Below are 19,981 nucleotides of genomic sequence, written 5' to 3' on the forward strand. Positions count from 1 at the left end.
CGTTAGAGTTCAAGGTACGACCACTGCATAAGGTTATGTGAGTGCTACTGCTTTGTAACTAGTCTTGTCTTCTGAATAGTGGATATCCTGGGTTTGGTTGCCCCGGAGTGGTTTTTTTCTCTTAACTGAGTTTCTACTTCGTCAACAAAATATCTGTCTCTTTTAATTCCGCATTTTGATACTTTGTTGCACACCTTTTGCACACACTTATTTAAATTAGAAGTCATTTTAATTTTTCAAACAAGCCCATTAAGTAGTAGGTGTGATTGAAATGACCACAAAATAGATGGCATACCCAAAACAAGGCTTCATCAACTTAAAACCTTCATAACAATATAAGTAGCATTACACAACAACATTACAATACACATAACTTGCATACTCCTAAACAAAATTTACATTGCAAAACAACAACAATACAACACAAATTCACGGCAATACTACCCTTCCAATAGTATAATAACCTTACCCTCTCAAACTACTACACACAATAGCAGCAAAACAATTAGAACCAAACAAATGGCTAATGTCACTCGAAAGTTTTTTTTCATGTGATTGTATTTACTCTTTTCAAACTCTAATTGTCGGCTTATTTATGCAAATTCAACTTCCATTGTGTTCTTGTGCTGGGATATCTCTGTATCAAATTTTGATGCATGGAGTGGACATAGCTTCTGAGACTAGGTCATCTTCTTTCTCCCTCAACCTCCACATTACCCTTCTACAATGCTCGCACAAATCTTCATCAATCCAGAGAAAAAGACCACAATGACTACAACCGTTTTTCTGCAAATTAAGGATAAACTAGTTAGGAACCGTTGAAGTATCAAAAAAACCCCAAATCCCCAAAACCCCCAATTCACAAAAACACTCAATGCACAAAAACACCCAAAATTTTGAGATAGCGTTAGAATCTGTACTTACCCTGTAATTAGCACATCCAAGAAATCGTTTACCAAAATTTTTTCTTGTAAATGAAGTCTTCATTGCTGCTTCTATGTTGCACATACATTTTTTTATAATCAACTCTGGCTATGCTTGCTGCAAAAGATGCAAAGCCTGCATGTCCACTGACTATGTGTACTTTAGCTTTAGCTTCATCAACCACACCACTTGTCAAATTTGACATCGTTTCCGATTCCAACAGTGAATACAAGGCTTTGAATATAAAAGTAAGAACTGATTTGGGTATGGGTATGCGAGTGTACTTGTTCTGAAGCCTTCGGTATATCACACAGTGGGGACAAGGGTCAAATTGGTAGAATTTGGCCAAATTGGTCACGTGCCACACACGTGACCAGTTTTTCGTCGAAGTAGACATCAACTCCTAACAGAGTGTCTAGGTTACAACATATTGGCAGTTTGAAGCGCCATATCATGACACTCGTCAGTTTCATGGTGCTTTATAAAAATTGTTGTTAGTTTAGGGGACTAAATAATATTTAGCCCTTGATTTTTCTTTCTTTTCTTTATGGTTTTGATGACCATTGATGTGCTAAATTCCAAGCATTACAAGACCATAGCGGCCAACCAATGCATGGGTTTTTAGACAGTCTTTAACTTTTGTCAGTAGTTGAAAAATTTAAAACGTCGTTCTTTTGGTAAAAAGTCAACTTTTGTTGAATTGAATTCCACCAAATTTAGAAATAAATAATCAGTCAAAAAGTGTTGTTATTTCAGCGGATGAATAGTCACTTATATGCTTAAAAAGTCAAAGAGTTGACTTTTTACAAATACTACCACAAGGTAGAGATTTCAGTTATGAGTGCAACGGATTTCAGTTTGACTCAATCTGAGTTCGTTTGGCTTAGTTTTGGTCTAGTTAAAGTTTTAAGCTAAAAAAGTTACCATAGACTTTAAAAGCTTTAAAACAATTATAAAATCTTAATGATAATGTTTTCTTAACATTATCACTAAGTTCTATAAATGAATTTAAGAGATTTTAACTCAAGTGTTACACCCAATATATACCTTTGCGCCACTTAAGGGAAAGATCTATCAATAGGATATCGACACGAAAAAGGCATCCCTTGAGAATCAGCAACTTCCCATGAAAGGTTCCTGCTCCTTGTACTTTCCTTGTGGGGGCGCATTTGCCTTATCGCTAATGGCCATATTAAAAGGGCCCCAAACCCTAGGTTAAATGTACCCTCAATATTCACCTTCTTATAGTTATGTTCAGCCATAACTTCAGAAAGTCTCGCTGACTGAAGCATTGAAATATCCTTGCGAGTGTCTGTTGTGCAAATATTTACTTAAATAAATAAGTAAATAATTGTACGTTTTACTCGCAAGTGTACAAGATCAAAATAATAGTATAGCAGACAAATACAAGATCATTCCAACGAGGATTGGTATAAACTATGCTTAAAGAGATTTTCCTAAAGATCGCGAATGAGATGAGATAAAATATTAAATTGAAATACTAAGAAGAAAAGTTAGGGATTCGATATCCATCGCTAATCATACTCAATTAAGATTCACAATATGCACAATACAACAATCATAACATGATGCTTAATGTTTACCAGCCACAAGGGAATGATTTCTTCTCCTAAGGCTATTGATTTCCATAAGCAATGAGTTAGGCATGGTATCTACTAAGTTGTTCTTAAAAAAAGCATAAATCTATGGAAATCAATAAGTACACTCAGATTGAAACATGGTATATATTTCAGTTGTCTTTATGTTAGTTAATCGAAGAACCTATGATGGGATTCTTTCGTTACTCTATTATGCCAAGGATTCGGTCATTCAAATTGACATAAATAACAAATCCATACCACAAGCCTATGCTAGCTAAACATAAACATGCAAGGAATTCAAGAAACTAGAATTAATCAAGTTAAGCATCAATATATAAATTGTAGCAAGGCAAACTGAAAAACTTAAAGAAACATGATTAGGGCTTCAATCAAGCCCTAACTAAAGTATTAGTTACACATAATTTGTGAAAAATTATATGGACTTCTAATTTTAACAAGTGTGTGTGAACAGTGTGCAACAAAATATTAAATGCGGAATTAAAGAAGACAAATATTTTGTTGACGAAGTGGAAACTCAATTAAGAGAAAAACTACTCCGGGGCAGCCAAACCCAGGATATCCACTATTCAGAAGACAAAGCTAGATACAAGACAGTAACACTCACATATACCCGATGCAGTGGTCGTACCTTGATCTCTAACGTGTAACCCAACACGAACGCTTCCCAACCAGGTCTCCTACCTGAAGGGGTCTTCAATGGAATCCTTTACCTTAGGGCCAACCCCTAAGATAGACTTCACAGCTGATCAAATCACAGACTTGGCAAGGCTTTAGAGGAAATATCACGTCTCTAAGCTGTAGAGAATTCACCACTGAATTCTATATTGAAAGCATGCCTAGAGCCTCTTATTTATAGGCTTAGGAAACCCTATTTTGCGTAAAAAACGGAGTCTGAGACACGCGCGTCCGGACGGGAGCTAGGGCGGTCCGAACGGGTCAAGTTTTTCTTGTCTGGAAAGTAAGTTCGGACGCTTCTAGGGGCCGTCCGGATGCTCAAATTACAGTATTTTTTCTAAGCTTTCCAACGACGCCGATTTCGTCCCAATCCGATTTTTGAGTAAAAAGTTATTACCAAAATACCGAAAGGTGTCCGGACGGCTTAACCGAGCGTCCGGACGGTCAATTGCAACCGCCTCTCCAAGATAGCACTGAAAGCTACCATAACAAGGCCACGTCCGGACGGTGTTGCCCTAGCGTCCAGACGGTTGCACTTCGACGACACGTAATTACCATCATAAGGCTTTGGAGCGTCCGGACCTTGAAGTGAAGGCTAACGTCCGGACGGTTGAACTGGTGCACGCAATTTCCATATATGAAGCTTGATCGTCCGGAACATGAAGGCTGACGTCCGGACGGTTGAACTTGGTATGCACGTTCTTGCCTTATAGAGGACATTGTCTGGACTGGATCACACATCTTCCGGACGATAGCAGCCGTCTTCCCATAATTATGTCTTGAGGCAGAAACCCTAATGCTTGTCAAACACTGAATGGCGTCCGGACGGTATAGCCACGTCGTCCTGACGGATGCACTAGAACACTGGATCTTCTCGAACTCTGAAGAGCGTCCGGACGATTTGCCATTACGTCCGGACGGATGAAACCTTGAACTGTTCGAAGCTTCTAGACATTGATGGGCGTCCGAACGGAAAGATCACGTCGTTTGGACGAATGTTGCTGACTGATGAGCGTCCGGACGGAATACCACGTCGTCCAGACGGCTGACAAGGAACTGAAATAAATCCTTGAAAACTTCACAGAATCTTCTCAAAGAACATAGCTAAAGAGTAGACTCTGGATAAAGCAGCATCCTTGTGAAAGTAGCAACATTACATAGAAGTGATTTTGTCCAACAGAATGCAACCAACACAAAAACTAACAATTTGGATAAAACTCATCCTCATAAGAAAATAATAAAGGAAAAGAAAAACTAAAGAAAACGTCAGTCTTGAAATAGCCTTTGATTCTTCCCAAAGATTGTGTCTTTCTTCAATGTTTAGATGCTTATTTATAGGGATTAGGAGAATCATAAAAGCCCTAGTAATCTCAAAAAATTCGGAAGTCAGTCTCCTAGTCCAAGAAGGAGACTGAAAATCCAATCTAAGAAGGAAAAAGATTCAAAATTCGTTTACATTTGTGATCTTTTATTGCAGGGCGATGTTGGCATAGTAAATGTTCGAATTTGAAAAAACCTATTTCGAACATATTTGTTTATTTTTGTATTAGCTTTCCAACGCTACTAACTTCACCGCAATCCGATACTTGAGCAGAAAGTTATGATTAAAATACAGAGACATGCTCGTTTCGGATTTTTTTTCCAAAAATAATGGATTTTGCCAACTTTTATTTTCTTAAATTTAAAATTGATTTGGAGTTGAATCTTTTCAAAAATGAGTTTGCCGACTTTGTTCTAATCTTGGAATTTGATGGATTTTCTTCAAAAACTTGTAAAATACAGAAAACACAAAAACAATACAAAATATCAAACTATAATAAAACTAAGAGATTAACATATGTGAATTATGGCTTGAATGTGTAACGTTCAGTAATTATCAGTGTCTTTAGCGAGTCACCCTTTACTCATTTGTTTTTGCAAGTACCAAATTGGGTCCAAGAGCAGCCGTCATACTGTATCGACCGAGAGTATCATATCTTAGGATCCTAATTTCGTATGTAGGCTCCTACCTATGACAATTCCAGTTTAAAGAGAGTGCATGTCATATCTTAGGATTCACAAGTTAGTGGCCCTGCTTGTTAAAATTTTTGTTTTACGCTTATGCCCCGTTTGTTTCGGTGTAAAATGATTTCTGAAAAATGGTTTCGGTATTTTCCGGTGTTTGGTAGGGGCGAAAATAATGGTCAACCGAAAAATGATTTCCGTTTGACCAAAAATGCTTAATAAATTTCGGAAAATGACTTACGCTTTTTAAAAGCGTAAATCATTTTCCATAAATGGTAGATGCAGTCGATTCTTTTTTAAACAACGAAGTCGACTTTAACGTTCAAGCAGTTGACTATTGCCGAATTTTGACAAGTCAGATTCTGACTCCGGTCGGTGCCGGAATTCGACAAATTAAGCCGGAATCCGGCGACGTCCGGCAGATGTCGCCGGATTTTCGGGGATATCATGCCAGATTCCGGCCAGACTTGCCAGAGTGGGCGGGATCCTGGACGGATCCGGCTGTTCTGGCAGAATCTCCGGCCAGCTGGAAGGCCAGTTTCCGGTCACCTGGCCGGGATCCGGCCATTTTGTGCCGGATTCCGGCAACTTTTGCCGGAATTTGTATATGCCAAATTTAAAAAATATTTTTATATTATTTTATATTAATATTTTTTATTTTGTGAATAAAATTTAATTTTTTTTAAATTAATATGATTAAATTAAAATATAAAAAACATTTGTAATTTTCCGTATGCGCCAAACACCGAAAAATGATTTCGACGGAGAATAATTTTCTGAAAAATGACTTCCCTAAAACTATTTTACGACGAAAACCATTTTACACCGAAACAAACAGAACATTAGTAGTTGTTTTAACTTTTATCTTTTCTTTAATTAGTAAAAATTGTTTAGAAAAATTACAATTTAGCCCTGCAAACTACCAGCCGTTCTATGGATAGCCTCCAAACTACCGATGTTTGGACTCTAGCCCCCTAAACTACCAAGAAGTTTCCAAAAGAAATGCCTATAATACCCTTGCCACGTGTCATTTTTTAATTAAATAATAAAAAACACAAAAACAAAAAAAATTAAAATTTAAAAAAAAAACAAAAATTTTATTTTTTAAATTGAGAATAATCTCCGTTGATTAAAATATTATTATTATTTTTTTTAATCTTTTCTCGAAATAAAAATATGAACTCATTTTTTTTAAAAAAAATATTAGATTTAATTATTTTTAAAAAAAATCACTCTTCTTGTAAAAAATTATTTTAAAAAATCACGTTGCGTTGTTAGTTCGGGGAGCTAATCCGTAAAATGGCTAGTAGTTTGGGAGCTAAATTGTAATTTTCTCAAATTATTTTGTTAAATGTTTTAGGCAACAACTTTCAACGGAGTTCCTTACCCTTTTTAGTTTAAATAAATTTTAAAAATCAATCAATTCTTTCAAGCTTTTTATGTTACATTGACTTATCCGTAATAACGCCTTTAACTATCTTGGCACCAATCAAAGGAGTCTCGATAGGCCCATGATACCCATTTATAAAGAATTATTTTGTCAAGGTTTAAAATTAGTGTATATAATGATGCACATTAGTCCTGTTTAGTAACTCATTTCCCCTCTCCTCTCCTTCAATCATTCTTTTCTGTTTGTGTCAGTACGGCTGATAGACTGCTGAATGGTTGGCTTCTCAACATTTTACTTTATTCCCATTTTACCCCCAATATTTCAGTTTATTCCCTTGTTTTTGTTCTTCACATTATTAAAAGGTTGAGGGTAAAATAGGAATAGGATAAAATGTTGGCTTCTTAAAAAGCCAACATTTATTTCTATTCCTATTTTACCCCCAACCTTTCAGTTTATTTTTTTTTGTTGTTTTTTATATTCAAAGACAAGGGTAAAATGGGAATATAAAATAAATGTTAAATTTTTTTGCAGACTTCACACTTTTCGGTACTGACACAAACAAAAAAGGATGATTGAAGGAAAGGAGAGGGGAGGGGAAATGGGTTACTAAACAGGCCATTATATTAATATTGACCATTTAAAAATTTAAACAATGTACAAACTTTAAATCTTACTACATTTTTCATTTCAAATATCTTATTCCCTTTCATTTGGACTAGACCGTCCGAATTATAATATGACCCTACATTAACAGAGGATATAATTGTAAAAAGACCGGGTACATGAATCAATGGATCAATGGATTATAGATCAGAATCCTCCCCCTTATTTCGCAATCTACCTGCTGTCTGCCAGACTGCCAGATCCGCGCCACTTCAGCGAAAGCGAGTCTTATACACACGATTTGACGGTCACGGACCCGCTGTTTCAATAAAGGTCAAGTTTGTGATTTCCAAAAAAAAAAAATACTATTTAAAAATAACGTTTCTTATAATCTGTAATTTAAAAAATAGTTTTTAAAAATATAATTAAATATTTAATAAAATAACAGTTTAATCTTTAAAATCACAGATTATCTTTTAAAATTTTATATTTTTTAAAAAAACACAATTTTTTAAAAAATAATTTTTATAATTTGACTTAAAATTATACTTTTTATCTACGAAATTACAATTTTAAACGCATTTGCTCAAATTTGAAAAAATTTAAACAAATAATTTTAAAAGACTATTTATAAAATTTATCTAATCAAATATATAATTGAACAATTTAATTTTTTATCTAGTCAAATAAATTTTATAAGTGATCTTTTAAATTTATCTGTCCGAATTCTCGGACAAATAATTCGACAACATCGTAATCCGTAATTCCGTATTCGAACCTAATCGAGCTTAAAAGTGGCGATTTCACAGTGGACGTAAGTGCTGAAAGCACTAAGAAGTCTTGACTTCAACTTTTGACGACACCGAAGCTTCATAAGTCACGCCCTTTCTTCCCCCCCTCTTCTCCAGCCATTCTATTATTCTAACGCACACTCACTCGACGCCGTTGCCGTTGCTCGTTCGCCGACGCCGTTTCAGTGCAGCAGCTTTTGAATCAGAGCCTCTTCACTTTGGGCCCCGGCATTATGATTTCTGGGAGTTGCTCTCAGTCCGTGTGAGATAAAGGTGAGCACACCAAGCTTCTAAACTCCTTGAGAAAAACCCAATGATGAAATAAATGTTCTTTGCTTTCGATTACGCCTTTCCATTGTAACCCCACTGTAATATACTGTTTTGTCTTTAATCCTGAGTCTGTTGTGAATGATTAACCAAGATGTGAGGCGAGGCTTTTGGGTATCGTATTTCTAATTGCATTCCAAACTTAATTCAAAAAGAAAAAGAAAAAGGAAAAGATGATATATTCCCTTGAAGTAGATTATACCCAGGTTCCATGATCCTCTTTTGCTAAGAGAAATGTTAGGAGCCGTATTTGAAACTGAACTAAATACTTGTGATCTCCGGAGTGGCTCATATGTGGCCAAAACTGCGGTAGATCCGTAAATGAGTCTTAAAATGCCATATTTCTGGATAGTCTCATTATAGTTTGCTGCTGCGTTCTTTCATGTCATTGGAAATTTGGAGTTCTAATTTCTTTATATTGAACAGAGGCACAATATATTTTATTTGGTTCTGTACTGATCATAGTTTTGGAGGAAACACGAAACTGGTTTTGTTTCAATGAGCTAGCTCAATGGTACAGTGCTAGCCCTATTTCTCTTTTGTTTTTTGATTGTTTATTTTATTTTTGGATTCACCTTACATATTATACAATTACGGATATATATATATATATATATATATATATATATATATATATATTTTCCCGTCATTGCATTTCAAGTCTGGAAAGAGATCAAGAGCACAGCTTCTCTTCGTTTAAAGAAAATTACTACTGAGCGGATTACAAACTAAGAATTTGAAATAGTTTGTTTAATTTTAATCTGAATAATTATTTTGCATACTAGAAAAAAAATGTTGCAGTTTTTACTTTCTGATTTTGATTAACTTTGTGAGTTTTCCGATTTTGAACTTGATAGGTTTGGATGGTGGATCATGATCTGTCTTGCAATTCATGTTGCCGACACCAGATGTTAATTACTTAGACTTATGTAGCTTTACAAGGCTATCTCCGAGGTAGTGATTTTGAGAGAATATTGGACATGAGTATGCTGGTGGTGACATGCTTGAGCCAAGGCAAGCTGATATACCTGCATTGTTTCTTGTCTTGGTTGTGCTCCCTTTGGTTGCTTACATCTTACTTGGAAAATGGAGTGAGGCTGCAAAGAAAAGAGAGAGGATAAGTTTGCTTGCTCAAGTGGCTGCTGAAGAAAATCTTAGAGCAGAAACGATGGCCGCTGCTAATGCTATTCCTCTTATGGCTTCTTCAAAGAGTGGACTTCATGTGTGTGCGAGATGCTGTGCTCCGGCTACAACCCGATGCGCCAGATGCAAATCTGTTAGATATTGGTATGTTTTATTCCTTGTTTATGATTGCAGCAACTTGTTTTCTCTAGTTCTTATTCTTACTTTTCCATTATAGGATTCTGAACAATGTAAACAGAGTAGGAAGTTTATTTTCAATAGGAATAGTTCTCCAAAAACCTTCCATCCTAAGATTTGATTTGTTAGAAATTTTAGTTCACTTATGAAAGAAGTAAAAAATTATCTGATCGTAGATGGTGATGATTGCCAGTTCCTGATGAACTGTGCCTTGCAACTGCCCTTCATATGACATGTATGCTAATCTCCCCAACTCTGACCCAGGACTCTCTTTGGTCAGTGGATAGAAGCATTCTCTCTCTCTCTCTCTCTCATGCTGGCTTTTCGCTCTATTTAGTTCTGTATATAGCTCTGCATAGGGATATTGGAGAATATGAGCTTGAAAGTCATTGCCATAAGATAGAAAAGTGACCTACGGGACCTATCCAACTCGGCAGTTGAAATCTATTATGAATCTTATGTATCTGATTGGTTACTTCTATGAATCATTTTCGATTTACTTTAAAGTCTTAAACTTTTTACTTGAATTCTTGAGGTTATTTTGGTGACATAGATGTACCACTGTGGGTAAGAGTCTTGTAATTTTCAAAAAAATTGATATTCTGGTCCTTATAATAAAATTAATAATGAAATAATTACTTATTTTGCGTGAAGACAGAAAAATGAGCTTTTGGAAAGAGAAAGATAGCTGTGTTGAGTGTATGATAACCTCTCTCTTTCTTTTGGGTTGTGTGCACTTCAAACTTTTGATAGGAAGCAAGATGCTGATTGTATGTTGAAGGCAACAAATGATCAATACTTGTGAGATCTTTTATGGAATTAACTTAATTACTGTCAATTTGATCAAATACTAGCAAAGTCTATAATAATTGGTTGTTTTTGAAACAGTACAAATTTTTGTCTCATGGCTTTCCATGGGGTAAATTCACAGATGGTGGGTGTACTTGATTGCATTTTTTTTTTTCTTATATAACCTAATATTTATTTTTTTGGTTATCAGCATATTTCCGTAACTAGTATGGGTTGCATCTCAATTATAATAACGACTTCACTCATATTTTTGCTAACTTATCTGAGACCTTGACTGGAAATACCTATCATGAAGTGGGGATAGGAGAATGCTTAAGTTGATTGCCAAGGCAGAACTTAAGTTTCAAACCATGTTGACATCAAAGTTAATGTAAAATATGGAATGGTGCTTGGCTGAAAGCCAGATGGTTCAAATGAAGCTGTTCTGAGTTATTGTTGTTGCTTTTTTATTGCCTTTTTTCTTTGTCCTGGTGAAGAAATAAATTGATGTAAAAGTGCCAAAAAAGGGCTGCCATGAAGCTTTTGCTGGGTTTTGTAGAAACACCAACCTATAATGGCTAAACCTAAGCAGCTGGTCAATAAACAAATTTCGTAGAAACAATCTACAATCCATCCAGCATCCATTGTTGGCTCTGAATACAATTAAACTGAAAATAAAAGAGGAGGAAGTACTTTCAATTGCTACCATACTTAACAAGTTTGGAGCCCATTTTCCTATCAAACAGTATGTTGAGTCGTTGGCCATCTAGGTCTTTTAACGTAACTCTTGACCATCATGGGGAGTGAACACTACTAAGTCGAGGGTTATGGAGCAACGCTTTGGGTGCTCCAAAAGTTAATAATTGGAAGCTTAAAACCCAAAAAAGTTGCCAAAGAAACTTCATATTTACAACTTTCATTTGTCCATATATTCTGTGTGGAACTCCTATATTTTTGATGTAGATTGTTAAAGTATTGATTAAATGATTATATTCATCTCTTCTTATTAGCTTAACCTTTTGGGATAAGTGGTGATTTAGCATGATATCAGAGCGAGAGGTCATGAGTTCGAACCCTAACTCTATCATTCACCCCTATTTTAATTGAATATTCTACGTGTTGGGCCTCACTTATTAAAAAGAGGGTTTGAGCCCACATATGAGGGGGAGTGTTAAAGTATTGATTAAATAATTAAATTCATCTCTTCCTATTAGCTAAAGCTTGTGGGATAAATGGTGATTTAACATAGATTAATACAACTTGTTTGTGTATGACTTGGGCATTTGCTAGCCGTATTTGCTTTGCACTCTGAAGGACTAGTACATATCCAATATAGACTCAGCATACAATTGTAGTAACACCATCACACAATTTAGGGTATCAAAATCTTTCTCAGCTCAAACCCCTAAATTCTTTTCAAGGGGAACCCATTTTGTGTTGCAGAGTTCTTGAGTTACACGGCGTTACTAGATTGGCTTTGATACTATTCTTCATGACCATAGAATACACTAGCCATCTCTAATGATATCCGAAAAGGACTAATCTCAATTAAAGTTCCCAAAGTTGCTTATAAAATCCATAACAAGTACTACATCTGATGTGGGACTCAAGACACCCACTCAACGCCCTCATATCCAATTTATACACAATATGAGATATCCTAGTCTCTCATTGAAACTAGTACCTTATCCTTGACCAATACTAGCATAGCTTCAAAATTAACTTTCTTCTCTTCTTCTTCTTCTTTTTTTTTTTTTTTTTTTTTTTTTTTTTTTTTTTTAAATGTGCACAATAATAAAAAAAAAATAAAAAATCCTGTCTTTTGGGAAGCAATTGTGTTCTTGAAATGATTAATTTCTGTCCATGTCAAGTTTCTGTCATCTAGCATTATGCTTATTGATTGAAGTTTTGGAGTTCAAGATCTTGCTTGTCATGATTTGACTAGAAAGAAATTAATTTGAAGCTTTGTGAGAACTAATTGATTGTCATATTTTCTAATATTTTTTTAAATCCTTAATATCATAAGAAAGTACAGAAAAAAAAGAGAGACAAAGAATGCTGTGAGATATATTTCTAATCTACACTAATAAACTATTAACTTGTAGTAGAGTATGACTTGGACTCTCTAAAAGTTTCTCATTTTGAACTGATAACTTCTTTGAAGTTCTGGAAAGTGTCAAATTATCCACTGGAGGAAAGCTCACAAGCGAGAGTGCCAGCAATTGGAAAATACCAGCTCTAGCTCTTCTCCTAAGAGTCTCTCAGTTGAAGAATCCATTCATGAGAGGGTTTTACTTAATGAGAGCATGAAGTCACAGTTCCTTGGTTACAATATTAATCAGAGGGATAAAGCTCCTACTGATGATATTACTTATCCTTCAATAAGCATTGGTGTCTCTGCTGCTGGTGATTGTTCTGCAGTTGGTACCTCTCAAATCCCCATGCTGGAGAGAAGAACTATGGGCAAGCGGGTTTCTCGTAAATCCCACAGTGAAGTGTTGAGAAGAGAGGATAAAGATGTAATTGACACTTATGAAGAAGCCTCCAAAAGTGGTACTACCCACTCAACTTCTAATTTTATCTCATCTAAGGAGGCCTTGATAAGGCATAAGGTCAGTATCTTTGAAATTTGTTATTTTACTTTTAGCAATTGTTCTTCTCCGATCATATGATATAATTTCTATTCGTCGGCAGTCAAGAAACAGTGATTCTGTTGTGTCAAAAGTAGAAACTCCAAGAAACCCCAGTGTCATTTGCTCTAATGTGAATATTCATGGACAAGCTGCTTCAAGTACAATGCATGAGAGTGATAAGTATAAAAACCAACATGGGACTATAGTTGAACCAAGAAACAGTTGTGGATTCTCAAGGTCATCACATTGGGCAAGAAATGGAACAGATGCACATGAAATTGGGATGGAATGTGATAAGTACGGAGGAGATTCACTTGAATGGGAAAATACTACTAATGTCAACACAGTAAATTTCAACTGCTCTCCTGAAATGACTTCGAATAATGGAAGTATAAAAGCTAAAGGTGGGTCACATTCTCTACGGACCAAAATTTCCAAATTGCCAAAATCAACAATGCAAGTTTCTGGAGAGCATTGTTGCTCAGGGATACAGAGGAAAGGACAAATTTCCAATCAATTAAGTCAGAGTGGTAACTCACTTTTTACTTTTTATTTCTCATGTACCTTGCACTTTATTGTGCCTCTAATTACGAGTTCATGTTGCAGAAGTTGCTAGAATGAGTGATATCGTTGCTGCACAGGAAGGCAATGCGGATGCGAAGGTGGGAATCAAGAAGATGGTGGGTCTAAGAAAGTCCATAAAACTTACCGGACAGGGTGCCCCAGTAATTCATGCCAAAAGACACAAAAAATCAAAGGTCAATTTCCAGTTAATTATAGCCCTACATGATTTGATTGTGATGCTTCCTCTGTCGTAAGTTGTAAATAGAAACGCTCACATATGATCTGCTATTGTGCTGTATCAGATGCTGTTTCCTTATGAAGAATTTGTAGAGTTCTTTCAGTGTGGAGTCTTTGACTTATCACCCAGGGGCCTTTTAAATTGTGGTAACAGGTATTACTACTGCAGTTTAATATCTAAAGGAAGTGAAGACTAATTGATTGGCATATGTAATTCAAAAGTAAAAAGGACGTAAACAAAAAAGATGAGGAATAGAGATTCTTCTCTTATTGTTTGCTTTCATTGATAAACTTAAGCAAAAATAAAATATATTTTACAGGCAATTGTTGTATATAACGTGTTACTGGTTTCCTGCTTTTGTTTTCTTTTTGGCTACACTATTTAGACTTTATTAAATACATACAAAATATACAAGGCAGATGAAATAAATAAAAAGAAGCAGGTTATGCATTTGGGTGTTGCAAATAGTCAGTTGATCAACTCAGGGGATCCATTGATAGAAGTCCATGTTTCAAACACTTTTTATTGGAAAACTGTTTTAACACAATACAACATAAAAGGATTTGTTGGAACTTGTGCTCTTTTGTTTTGTTCATTTGAGAATCTCTTATGCTATTCTTTATTTATTGTAACTTTTGTTTTGCAGTTGCTATGCTAATGCTGTCTTGCAGTGTTTAACCTGCACGAAGCCTCTGATCATCTATTTGCTTCGCAGATCACATTCAAGAGCATGTACTTAAGTCTTCTTATCTATTTTCATTGTTAGATTGGCAATTGTTTGAACTTTATTTTGTTTTAAAACGTATCTTATTTATTTTGGTTATTATATTCATGTTAGGTTGCAGGAAAGATTGGTGTCTCATGTGTGAACTAGAGCAACATGTGATGATGCTAAGAGAAAGGGGGGGGCCTCTGTCTCCAAGCAGAATCCTTTTGCATATCCGAAGTATTAATTGCCAAATTGGCGATGGAAGTCAGGAAGATGCGCATGAATTTTTAAGGTCTGTCAAGATTCATTAATTTAATTCTTGGTAACACTGGTTTTTCTTATATTTCGTGCATCTATTTCCTTGCATATATGAAGCTGAAAATGACTCAGCCAAATCCTAATACCCAAATTTGGATTAAAGAATGACTCTCTTATGTTTAATTGTAGCATATAATGTAATGCTGTTTTATCTAGGCTTCTTATTGCATCAATGCAATCTATATGCTTGGAGGGACTAGGTGGTGAGAACAAGGTTGATCCTATATTGCAAGAAACAACTTTCATACAACATATTTTTGGGGGGCGTCTTAGATCAAAGGTGTTTATTGGTCATTTTCTTCTTCAAACTTTTGTCTTTGACTTGGTTATGAACAATCTCTATTCTATTACTTGTATTTGATTTTTTTTAGCCCACAATGATCATGATTACGTTAATATGAATGTCACTAGGTCAAATGTATGATATGCCATCATGAGTCAGAACGGTATGAAAACATTATGGATCTCACGTTGGAGATATTTGGTTGGGTTGAGTCATTGGAAGATGCCTTGACTCAATTTACGACTGCTGAAGATTTGGATGGAGAGAACATGTACAGATGTGCAAGGTTTGATGACCTTAGTCTATTAACTTTTAGTATGACCCATGTGCTATAGAAGTTTAAGGTTTATGGTTTCAACTCAAATAGCTTACCATCTTTTCATATATTTTGAATAAATAGGTGTGCTACATATGTTCGAGCTAGGAAGCAGTTGAGCATACATGAGGCTCCAAACATCCTGACAATTGTCTTGAAGAGATTTCAGGTACCACTATGCATTAGCGCTGAGACGGAGGTCCTCCTATATGTTATCATGTGTTCTTTTTTTTTTTTCTTTTTTTTTTTAAAAATATTTTTTAAGCTATTTAGACATTAAACATTGGTGCAAGAGATATAAGTCTTGATTTGATTGTCTACAAGTGGTTTACAAATTGCTTTGTAATAACCTAGTTGCTGTTGTTAATAACCAACTTAATAGATAATTTAGCTATAAGCAAAATAGCAAACACATTATTTAATACATAGCAACTCTTTCTCTTGTTTGTTTGGATCTACACAAGAAACAATATTGAAATCTCTAGTCATAGGATGCCTTGAGGTTTTATCAACACAATGATTTCTTGGTTTGGTGACAGATATGTATATGCTTATGCCCTATCTTATACTTGTGATAAACTTGTTGGAATCTTTGGTTTTGTTTCATCAGGAGGGAAGATATGGGAAAATAAATAAATGGATAACTTTTCCTGACATGCTGGATATGATTCCATTTATGACTGGGACTGGAGACATTCCACCACTTTACATGCTTTATGCTGTTGTGGTGCATTTGGACTCGCTGAATGCATCTTTCTCTGGACATTATGTGTCATATGTGAAAGATATGAATGGAAATTGGTTCAGAATAGATGACACTGAGGTAAACTTTCTCATTGTGATATTAGTGCATAGTTTGTAGTGACTAGGTCTTTCACATTTGAATTTTTATTATTATTATTATTTAATTTTAATTTGAATTTTTTTAATTTTTAATTTTTAATTTTTTAATTTTTTAATTTTTTATATTTGGTTGTGGATATATGACTACTTGAAGGATGTTTTTTGATGGTTCATTTGGGCAATGTTGCTAAAGGCATGTGTGTTTTGCATGTTGTTTTTCCTCTCCTGTTTATTACAAAATAGAAAGGTCAATAGATCATTGTTTCAGATGATTTTTTCTTCTTTATTTTACTACAAGATTTAAGTATTCCATGAAGTTTATGATTTTCCCACATTAACATTGTCATGGAGGACAATATTTTTCGTTCAAAAAAAGTAACGATTCATAATTTCATAATAGTACTGTTCATGGGTACAGTAGTGACGGTATAGTTCATGGCAGTGGTAGTTATTTGGAAGTATTATTTGTTCAAGTATAGCTAGGGTTCTTAAGGGGGTTTTAGTCTTTTTCGTCTATTCTTATTAAGCTGACGTGTATGGTTTTAGGATTAGATTTAGTTAAGGGCTATGATTTCATAGGACATCTTAACTTATTTTGTCATCCACCAAAATTACTTTTGGCTTCCTGGTTATTTTGAGAAATTTGGGGTTTTGCTTGATTAAGTACCTTAAAAAGGTTTCCTTTGTTTCCTCTAAGAAACATAAGCTTTCATAGAAAGTCTAAGTAAATCTAAATCTGATTGCGTTCCAAAGTGCGATGTGTTAGCATTGGCACTTGAATATCGGAGATACCTTTTCAAGCAAATATTAAAGCATGAATATGAAATTCCTTTTGTTGTTGTCATTGAATGTATCTCCTGGTCTGCGCACAAGCATGTTGGTGAACCAATATTTCAAATGCTTAAGCGGTTGAAAAAAGAGTGGTGTACTGTATATCACACTCGCTAATTCCTGCCCCTCCCTCCCTTCTCTCTCACACACGCACACACACATACATACAATAAAAAAGGAAAAAAGCTGCAAGTCCCTCACTTTTATCGTAGACATAAGCTTTAAGTCGTAAAGATTATCAAGGTGACAACATTTTAAGCTGTCTAAATGTGAAAGCATTGGAAGAGAGAAGCATCAAATAACCTGGATTTAAAGATTTTCCATTGCCATTCTTGGTACTCTTGACACATAGTAGTAGCAATTTAACCCAGAATAGAAACTAAGGATTCTTGCATTGCAGTTGATAATTTTTAAATGCAAGAAACACGTGTGCTACTTATAAGCATATGATGCATAATTGATAGTATCTAGTATCTACTAATACTTAAAATGCTTGTCTAGAAGAACCAATCTGTTGTGTTGGTGAGTTACTGTGAGTCCAGAGTTTTACTCAATCAACTAAATGCAGTGGCTAGGAAGATAGGTTTCATTTACTTGAGGTCTACGTCTATATTATTGTTCATACTTTTTATAAAATTTATCTAGTAAAAAATTGTTCAATCAACGTATTCCATAAGGATTAATTGCATATAAATTGACAATGTAGAAGGCATGTGCCTTACTTCATTCGATGGTTATGTGATGTCAAGCTGCTGCATGAGAGCTCTCGACAAGAGAGCTAAATTTTATTGTTCTGTCTGTTACATTTCTGATGACCCTACATCAATTTCTGTATCATTAGAATTTATGCCATTATGAATTGTTGAATTGACATACAAATTGTGTCCATCACTGGGCTTATGCGTGTGTTTATAAATGTAAATTATATGATTCACTTGAAGCTGTTCTAGCTCTTACTCATATAAGCAGAACAGAAAGAAAGAACTGTCATGACCGGCGTTCCTGTTTCTTATTCCCCTTTATGCTTCACATGGTTCCCCTTGCTGCAGTTGTTAATGGTTGAAATGGAAAGGGCTGCAATTCTTATTTTTGTCTTGTTATTTCTTGTGATTTTCTTAATTTTCTGTTTTGATTCATTGGCATCATGCTTCATCAACAGGTTCAGCCAGTGCCAATGAGCCAGGTGATGTCTGAAGGAGCATATATCTTATTTTACACGAGGTAGTCATTTACTTTGGGGCTATGAGTCCTCAATTTGTTTGTTGTCCTTTTCTTTACTTCCTCATGTGTTAGGTTTACTGTTTCCATTTGCACTCAACTGTATGTTTGTCTAAATTAGCCCTCTGAATCTTATCACTTCAGAGAAAGAAGAATCAAGTATTTTCCAAACTGTAGTGATTTAGATACTTTGTTTGGGCATTGCTAGAGAGAATACGATTAGATCAGTCCTTATATTACCGTGTTACTACGTTATAATTTGGTAACAGTTTTGAAAACAGTTTTCTCTTTTCAAAACCAAAAATACTTTTTTCAAAACTATTAACAAACAATTCAAAAACACAAAATACTTTTCAAATGTGAACTCCATCAAAAAACACTTCTCACCTCTATATCACATCAAAAAACTTTTCAAAACTATTATCAAACATATCCTTTTGTCACTCATCCAAGTGTCCTTACCTTGATATCAGTGGATCTCTATCCTGTATTTTGTGTCATGTCTTATTTATTTACTTATTTATTTACGTTTTGCATTTCCTGTATGATTTTGGAAGTTTTATGATATATTTTAGGTCTTGCCCCCGCCCTCAAAGATCATACACTGATAAAACCTTCCAGCAGCAAGTTCCTGAGTCTGCAAGGAACTGCATTGCAAAAGCTCAGAAGCCTTCTAGGCCTGTACAAAGTAGACCTAGCAGCCAATATGTTGGTTTAGAGCCTTCAACAGATCCAAGACCAGATATTGCTTCCAGTTCTACCAACCCTACTTCTTTCAGGAGTGCAAGCAGAAATGTCCTGCCACCCATGGAAGCATACGCCGAGCCCATCTGCATGGAATTCTCTGATGCTACATCAAGTGATTGGTCGCTTTTTACAAGTTCAGATGAGGCTTCCTTCACAACTGAGAGTACTAGAGATTCTTTCAGTACTGTAGATTATGCTGATACATTCAATATAGATTCAATCTCGTCAATCTTCAACACCCTATATGCTCCGGAATACTCAAGATATTCTGCTTCTTGTAGAAAATTTTCAAGTAGTAGACCACATATTGGGTTTGTTTCCGAACAGAAGGGCCATGTTTTGAACTCATAGCCGTCAACCCAGCCTCCTGACGAAGTACAGAAACAGGAGTTTTCAAAACAGCTTATTGATCCTTCAACCGAACTCTCTTCTGACAGTAATTGCAGCGCATTTGTAGAATATGGGAGTAACCCAATACATGGTCTTGATCGAACTTCTGGTCATTGCAAACACTAGTCGGTGGGAATTAACACTTACTGAAGTGGTAAGTTAGCTAGGAAGAAATCGTGCCTAAAAATTTTTGTTTTCATTTGCTTTCTTGACTGGGGCATGTGATTATTATTAAATTAACGAGGAAGAGAAATTCTCTTTACCATTGACATTGTTATTTAATGTAGGAAAGTGCTAGCAATTCACCAATCATCCATCTGTTTCCATGTTAGTTTTTAACTGCCAGAAACATCATACTTGTGCTTCACTGGTAGTTAAATTGCTTTTGGAAGATATGCCTTCGCTTTTATCATGAACAGATCATGTGACTGAAAAAATAATTTCAG

The 19,981-nt window shown here is 35.2% G+C and overlaps 1 protein-coding gene across 1 annotated transcript; it reads left to right on the forward strand.

Annotated features, from left to right (window-relative positions):
- The first annotated feature begins 8,035 nt into the window (after positions 1-8,035).
- On the forward strand, positions 8,036-19,844 carry LOC133875008 (ubiquitin carboxyl-terminal hydrolase 15). Its single transcript, XM_062312975.1, has 14 exons — positions 8,036-8,282; positions 9,194-9,623; positions 12,610-13,057; positions 13,140-13,608; positions 13,685-13,836; positions 13,945-14,033; positions 14,527-14,612; positions 14,719-14,881; positions 15,064-15,187; positions 15,319-15,476; positions 15,591-15,675; positions 16,117-16,329; positions 18,340-18,401; positions 18,974-19,844. The coding sequence occupies exons 2-14, from the start codon at positions 9,337-9,339 to the stop codon at positions 19,494-19,496; spliced, it is 2,859 nt and encodes a 952-aa protein (XP_062168959.1). The 5' UTR covers positions 8,036-8,282; positions 9,194-9,336; the 3' UTR covers positions 19,497-19,844.
- The last annotated feature ends 137 nt before the right edge of the window (positions 19,845-19,981 follow it).

The sequence above is a fragment of the Alnus glutinosa genome, chromosome 8 (assembly GCF_958979055.1).
Source record: "Alnus glutinosa chromosome 8, dhAlnGlut1.1, whole genome shotgun sequence".
NCBI classification, from domain to species: Eukaryota; Viridiplantae; Streptophyta; class Magnoliopsida; order Fagales; family Betulaceae; genus Alnus; species Alnus glutinosa.

Excerpts from the sequence above, each read along its gene's own strand:
- LOC133875008 (XM_062312975.1), top strand. The coding sequence starts at position 9,337 with ATGCTTGAGCCAAGGCAAGCTGATATACCTGCATTGTTTCTTGTCTTG. Across the intron at positions 13,609-13,684 it reads CAATCAATTAAGTCAGAGTG|AAGTTGCTAGAATGAGTGAT; the intron begins GTAACTCACTTT and ends TTCATGTTGCAG. Across the intron at positions 13,837-13,944 it reads AAAGACACAAAAAATCAAAG|ATGCTGTTTCCTTATGAAGA; the intron begins GTCAATTTCCAG and ends GTGCTGTATCAG.